This window comes from Macaca thibetana, chromosome X, assembly GCF_024542745.1.
Source record: "Macaca thibetana thibetana isolate TM-01 chromosome X, ASM2454274v1, whole genome shotgun sequence".
Classification (NCBI taxonomy): Eukaryota; Metazoa; Chordata; class Mammalia; order Primates; family Cercopithecidae; genus Macaca; species Macaca thibetana.
In genome coordinates, this window is record NC_065598.1 from 37142992 (window position 1) to 37149728 (window position 6737).

Sequence of the window (6737 nt, forward strand, 5' to 3'; positions counted from 1 at the left end):
TGTAGAGAGTGGGTTTTGCTATGTTGCCCAGGATGAACTTGAACTCCTGGGTTCCAGCAATCTGCCCGCCTTAGCCTCCCAAAGTGCTGAGATTACAGAGGTAAGCTGCCACGCCTGGCCAATGAGGGATTTTAAATTTCATTCTCCAGAACGAAAAAAGGGAGAAGGATTGAGATATATATGTATGTGTGTGTGTGTGTGTGTGTGTGTGTGTGTGTATTTGGTGCAGTAAGCAAAAGGAAGAAAGTATGATGACCCAGAGCTATCTCAACCTCTCGTTTTCTTCATCTGCCTTCCCACTGAGAGGGTGTGTTCTGGAATGCACTCCAGTGCCATAAGCCTACAAGACCCTGTGGGTACAGCCTGTGGTTATCCAGTACCTTCTTTGACTAGCTCATCTGATTTGTGAGGAAAGGCTAGCTCCTGTAACAAATGTTCCAAATCTCTAGGTTTTAAAATAGATTTTAATTTTTCCATTTTTATCAAGGTCCTGTGCAGGTTGGTGGTGACAGTGATGAGGGGACATTCTCCATATGTTATTCAAAGTTCCAGGCTCCTTCTCCAAATTGGATATGTCATATTGTAGGGTCTGTTCCTCCTCTTCACACAAGACATGGATTGCACAGGGTGTGTCCTATAAACTAGGCCTTATTTAGCCATACGTCAGTTATTTTCATATTTCAATAGCCAGAAATCAGTACATGACCCCATGAAATCACAAGAGTAGCTTGAAAAATATGGTTACTTGTGGACCAAGATGAAAACAAATAAGCTTTGATGAAGTCATTCTGCCACAGTGAGTTTCTCTAATTGGAAGATTTGAAAAGTACTAGCAAGTTCATTTTGCTACAGACCTAAGCTTGTTCTTCAGTGAGCTGAAGAACTAATTGGTTTTAAATTCAGCAGGGAAGACATGGGGATTAGTTATTGAGTACCTAAAACCGTGAACATAGAGGACTTTTCAAAGTAAATTTTAAAAACGGAGTCTTTGGTGTTTAAGCTTTGGTCCTCAAAACATATCTGAAATCACATTCGCTATAATGTGGAGCCATCTCTCCTGCAGAGAGAATTGAGCTTCAGGGTGCAGCAGACATGGATGAACATTTAAAGGGAAGCTGACATCTACCTAGAAGACAGATCCACTAAAGTCTTCCAATGCCAGAGAAATACCATGCTTTGGGCATTTGGAATAGTTCCTACTCTGCCTGGGAGCTCTATACCTTTATCTCCAAAGGGGATGACCACTCCCTAATTGACACACTCCACCCTCCTGTCCGTGGGAGAATCCTATTGGTCATCCAGACTCACCACTGTGCATTATTAGATCCATGCTCGTCACCAAGGCTAACCCAGTCCTTGATTCCAATCATGAACGGACAAACGTTTTCTAGATATTTAGGAAAAGTGAGGAAGATGCAAAAAGAGAACTAATTCTGGAGGAAGGAAAAAAGGATATAATACAGGAAACAGAAGAAAACGTTACCAGAACATACTCTCAGAGTTTAAGAAAGACAAGAGGTTTAGAAAATGAGAACAAGCTGTCATAAAGGGGAATAATCAGGGGACAGGCGAAAGTCCTTGGACACTACAAAAGTTTCTGCAGTCTTGACGTCGCGCAGAGGACTGAGAGTGCCTAGTTCCCCAGCCTGCCCTCGGAACTCATTGCGCTCACCCTCGCCACCAGCACCACCCGCCGGACCGGGCGCGCCCCTCCCCTCATAACGGTCCCCACAGCCCACTTCCGGTCCCTGCGACAACCACCACCCCGCCCGGAGGACCACGCCCTCCGCTGGTCGCTGCACTCGCCCACCATGGTGGTGCTCCGAGGCCTCCGCCGTGGCCGCCACAGCCGAAGCCGATGCCGCTGCCCGCTCCGGGACCCTCGCGACCACACCGCTTTACCCCGCCTGCTCCCCGCGCCCGCGCTGCCTGCCCTGGGCCCGCTGTCGCAGGTGCGCCAGAACTACCACCCCAGCTGCGAGGTCGCCGTCAACATCAACGTCAATCTGGAGCTCTACGCCTCCTATGTGTACCTATCCATGGCCTTCTACTTCGACCGGGACGACGTGGCCCTGGAGAGCTTCAGCTGCTATTTCCTGCGCCAGTGGCACGAGAAGAGGGAGCACGCCCAGGAGCTGATGAGGCTGCAGAACCTGCGCGGTGGCCGCATCTGCCTTAGTGACATCAGGAAGCCAGAGCGCCAAGGTTGGGAGGGCGGGCTCAAGGCCATGGAGTGTGCCTTCGACCTGGAGAAGAAAGTCAACAAGAGTCTCCTGGAGCTGCACCAGCTGGCCAAGCAGAACGGCGACCCCCAGCTCCGCGACTTCCTGGAGAACCACTTCCTGAACCAGCAGGCCAAGACCATCAAAGAGCTGGGTGGCTACCTGAGCAACCTGCGCAAGATGGGGGCCCCTCCGGCAGCAGACCTGGCAGAGTACCTCTTTGACAAGCTCACCCTGGGCCGCAGCGAGAAAGACACTTGAGCCCAGAGGGGCCCCGCAGCCACGGGGTGCCTTCCCCGGGTACGGCCACCAGGCGGGGCGTCCATGTTGCCCTTTCAGAACGTTCTCTTCAGTTTTCTCCTCTCAGTTTTACCGTTGTTGGCAATAAAGTTATGTATTCTCAAAGCAATAAAGGTGTCCAGCTGACGCGTGTCTGCAACACTCGCACCTTTTAGGAATCAGGGCACATCTCCATGCAGGTTTAAAGTAGGTATCCAGCAGTCTCTCCACTCAGCTCTGCCCCATCTGCATGCAGCTCAGGATCTGCGGGGGTGGAGGGAAAAGGTATTCTATGGGTCCCTGGAAAACACATTAGTCTTCCCCTTATAAACTCTGAGGGCATGTGGGATAGGGTGAGGTGAGTTGGGGTGGGATGGGGTGAGATGGGTGGGGTGGGTGGGGTCGGGTGGGGTGTGCAGTATTGGGCCATGGTGTCTGTGGGTGCGTATGCATGGTAAGGTGTAAAGCATGGTGTGGAATTCATCCTAGTGGTTGCCTCTGGAGAAGAAGGGTAGGAAATGTGATTGGGCAGGGATTAAAATAATATAGTCTTTAACTTGACATGAAAAATTTTCTTTTTAAAGTATGCGTCGCTGGGTGGGTGGCTCAGGCATGTAATTCCAGCACTTGGGAGGCTGAGGGGGGGCGAATCACCTGAGGTCAGGAGTTTGAGACCAGCCTGACCAACATGGAGAAACCCCGTCTCTACCAAAAATACAAAATTAGCCGGGCATGGTGGTGCATGCCTGTAATCCCAGCTACTGGGGAGACTGAGGCAGGAGAATTGTGTGAACCTGGGACATGGAGGTTGTGGTGAGCCGAGATCCCGCCATTGCACTCTAGCCTGGGCAACAAGAGCAAAACTCCATCTCAAAAAACAAACAAACAAACAAAAAACAAAATATGCAAGTGTTAAGGATTCTTGCTTCTGGGCTTCAAGATGGGGGCTCGGGTGGACAGTATCGCAGAGTACCTCTTTGGCAAGCTCACCCTGAGTGATACAGATAATGGGACTGAGCCTTAGGCTGCCTTCCCCACAGATAGGGAGTGATTTCCTGTATATTGCCCTTACGAATTCTCCATTCATGGTTTTTCCTTCAATTGTACCATTTCTTCCATTAAAGCTAGTTGATAAATAAACAACTCAAAAGGACTGAAAAACATAAGGTCAAAGCTGAAGGTCAAATTTGTGATATTGAATATAAAGTAGAATAAATGCCCCCAAAATGTCAAGGCAGTGACTGTCTGCTTTGAAGAATGTAGAGGGGTGGCAGAGAGTTGAAGGTGCAGACCGGGTAGAGCCAGTGTAGCTGATCCAGGTAGGAGACTAGTGCAGCTTGAGCTGTGATGGTGGCTGAGGAAATGAAGAGAGGTCGACAAGTTCCATATGGGTTTTTGACAGGGAGAGACAAACTTTACTCATGGACAGGAGGTGAGGAATGGGAGAGGGGGAACATAATGTAGGTTCTGAAGTTTGGACCTGAACACTTGGATTGATGATGGTGTTATTATCTCCCTGGGGATGGTTGCAGGGGTCCCTGGGGTGGAGGAGCGGGGAATGCATGCCATGTAAAATCAGATTTTTATTAGCCATCCTAGGGGAAATGTGAATCATGGAGCTGCAAAAATGTCATGATTGGAAGTAGGCATATGGGGGACTTTTTATAGACGGTAATGAAGTCATGTGATTGGATGAGCTCACCAGAAAGAGAGCATAAGGGAGAGTATGACGAATCCAGTCCAAAGTGCAGAGCAACTAACATTTAGAGGATGGTTGAGGTGTTTGAACACCCAGAGAGTTGCTGGTCCCACCTTGACCGTTGTCTGCCTCATGTTTATTATCTTATTCCCAATGTCTGCCCCAAGCTTACCTCAAAATCCTCCTGTTCCTGAGAAGCTCAGTGTGGCCTCTGAATTCTCCTTTCAAGATGGAGAGAAAAGTTCGCCTTTTACATTTTCTTCATGTCTCTGGATAGAAAGATATTATTTCCTAGTATAAAGAAGATTCTATATGGAAATGATACACCTGTTTCTCTATGTTTTTTTTTTCTTGTTCCCCTTTAAAAACTCTTCTCTCTCAGTCCACTCTCTATTTGACCAAAGGATACCTCCACCCATGTAAACCCTAATGTTGCCCATCTCTGTTGAAAAATACTTAAAACATCTATTTTCTGTGCCACAAAGAAAGTTACAAAGAAACAAGAAACAAAAAAGTCTTCTTTCTTCTGTGGGTTACAAAGGTAAAAGGCAAAAATTTACAGACTCTATGCTTTAGTCAAAGACACACGTGTAGCTTGCATCATTTTAAAGCTAGCAGATTGTTTTGAGCATTGTATTAGTCTGTTTTTCACGCTGCTGATAAAGACATACCAAAGATTGGGCAGTTTACAAAAGAAAGAGGTTTATTGAACTTACAGTTCCACGTGGCTGGGGAAGCCTCACAATCATGGTGGAAGGTGAAAGTCATGTTTCACATGGCGGCAGACAAGAGAAGAGAATGGGAGCCAATGGGTTTCCCCTTATCAAACCATCAGATCTCATGAGACTTATTCACTACCAACAGGACAGTATGGGAGAAAGTGCCCCCATGATTCAATTATCTCCCAATGGGTCCCTCCCACAAAACATGGGAATTATGAGAGTACAATTCAAGATGAGATTTGGGTGGGGATGCAGTCAAACCATATAAGCATTTATTAAGATATGAACAAATTTAGCTGTGCAATAATTGTCTTCCACATTTCCATATGAGCGTACTTTAACACTTTTCTTGAAAATTAGGATTCTGGCCCTTTGAGTTCAGTTTACAGAAAATGCTATTGCCTTTTTATGCATCTTTGTCAAACTTGGTCTTCTCGTTGCATCTCTTTCGCTGCCTACTGTAAGGACTTCTGAATTCTCTGACTTTGTCCCAGCTATAACCTATTGAAACAGTCCCTTGACTGTTCTCCTGTGGATATGAGAAAGAACAGAGCAAGCATTAATTTTTGAGTGTTTCAAACTTTTAGTTGACTGAGGGGACATCTTAATTTTCTGTTCTGGAGAGAAAATTTGGTGTAGTGTTTTCTTAACCTCAGATTGCCTGAGTTCAAATCCCATCTTAGCCACTCATTTTGGGTAAACTTGGGTAAGTTGTTTAACTTTTCTGTGCCTCAGTTTCTCCACATAGGGACAATAAAACCATCAACCCCATTGGGTTGTTGAGATTAAATGAGTTAATACATGTAAATCACTTAGAGCAATGCCTGGCACAGTGTATGTTCACTATGTGGTACCCATGATTTATCACCATTATCATCTTCTACTCTTTTAATTTTTATTTACGTTCAAGAGAACAAGTGCAGGTTTTTATACAGGTAAACTGCTGTCATGGAGGATTGTTGTATAGATTATTTCATCACCCAGGTGCTAAGCCGTGTACCCAATTAGTACTCTTCCCACCCTCCACCCTCAGGTAGGTCCCAGTGTCTGTTATTCCCTTCTTTGAGTCCACGTGTTCTCATCATTTAGCGCCCCCTTGTAAGTGAGAACATGTGGTATTTGATTTTCTGTCCCTACATTAGTTTGATAAAGATAATGGGCTGGAAGCCATCATCCTTTACCCTTATGTTTCTTCGTGGTCTTTTTTTTTTTTTTGAGACGGAGTCTCGCTCTGTCGCCCAGGCTGGAGTGCAGTGGCCGGATCTCAGCTCACTGCAAGCTCCGCCTCCCGGGTTTACGCCATTCTCCTGCCTCAGCCTCCCAAGTAGCTGGGACTTCAGGCGCCCGCCATCTCGCCCGGCTAGTTTTTTGTATTTTTTAGTAGAGATGGGGTTTCACCGTGTTCGCCAGGATGGTCTCGATCTCCTGACCTCGTGATCCGCCCGTCTCCCCCTCCCAAAGTGCTGGGATTACAGGCTTGAGCCACCGCGCCCGGCCCTTCGTGGTCTTTATGATTTGGGAAAATACTTCACTTCTACACTTTGCGACTGGGGGTCTCTCTTGCATGTCTAGTAACCAAGTCGCCCTGTGTACTGAGAAGGAAAAACCCTTAGAAGCTGGTTTGGTTGTCAGGTGTCTCCAGGACTCAGGAGGGTACATGGTTGTTTTCGCTCCCTGCCCCCACCCCACACATACCTCAGGCCCAAGACAGGAGGAAGGTTGTGCTGTGATAAATTTCTGAGCTATTCCCCGCCCCCACCCATTCTATTTCAACCAGCTTTGCCTTGAATTCACTCCTAGAACGCTGTGCTTGTT

General features: G+C 47.0%; 1 protein-coding gene across 1 annotated transcript; it reads left to right on the top strand.

The window, feature by feature from the left end:
* The first annotated feature begins 1811 nt into the window (after positions 1 to 1811).
* LOC126946350 (ferritin heavy chain-like) lies at positions 1812 to 2527 on the top strand. The gene has a single exon (XM_050776514.1). The coding sequence runs from the start codon at positions 1812 to 1814 to the stop codon at positions 2481 to 2483; it is 672 nt and encodes a 223-aa protein (XP_050632471.1). The 3' UTR covers positions 2484 to 2527.
* Positions 2528 to 6737: the final 4210 nt, after the last annotated feature.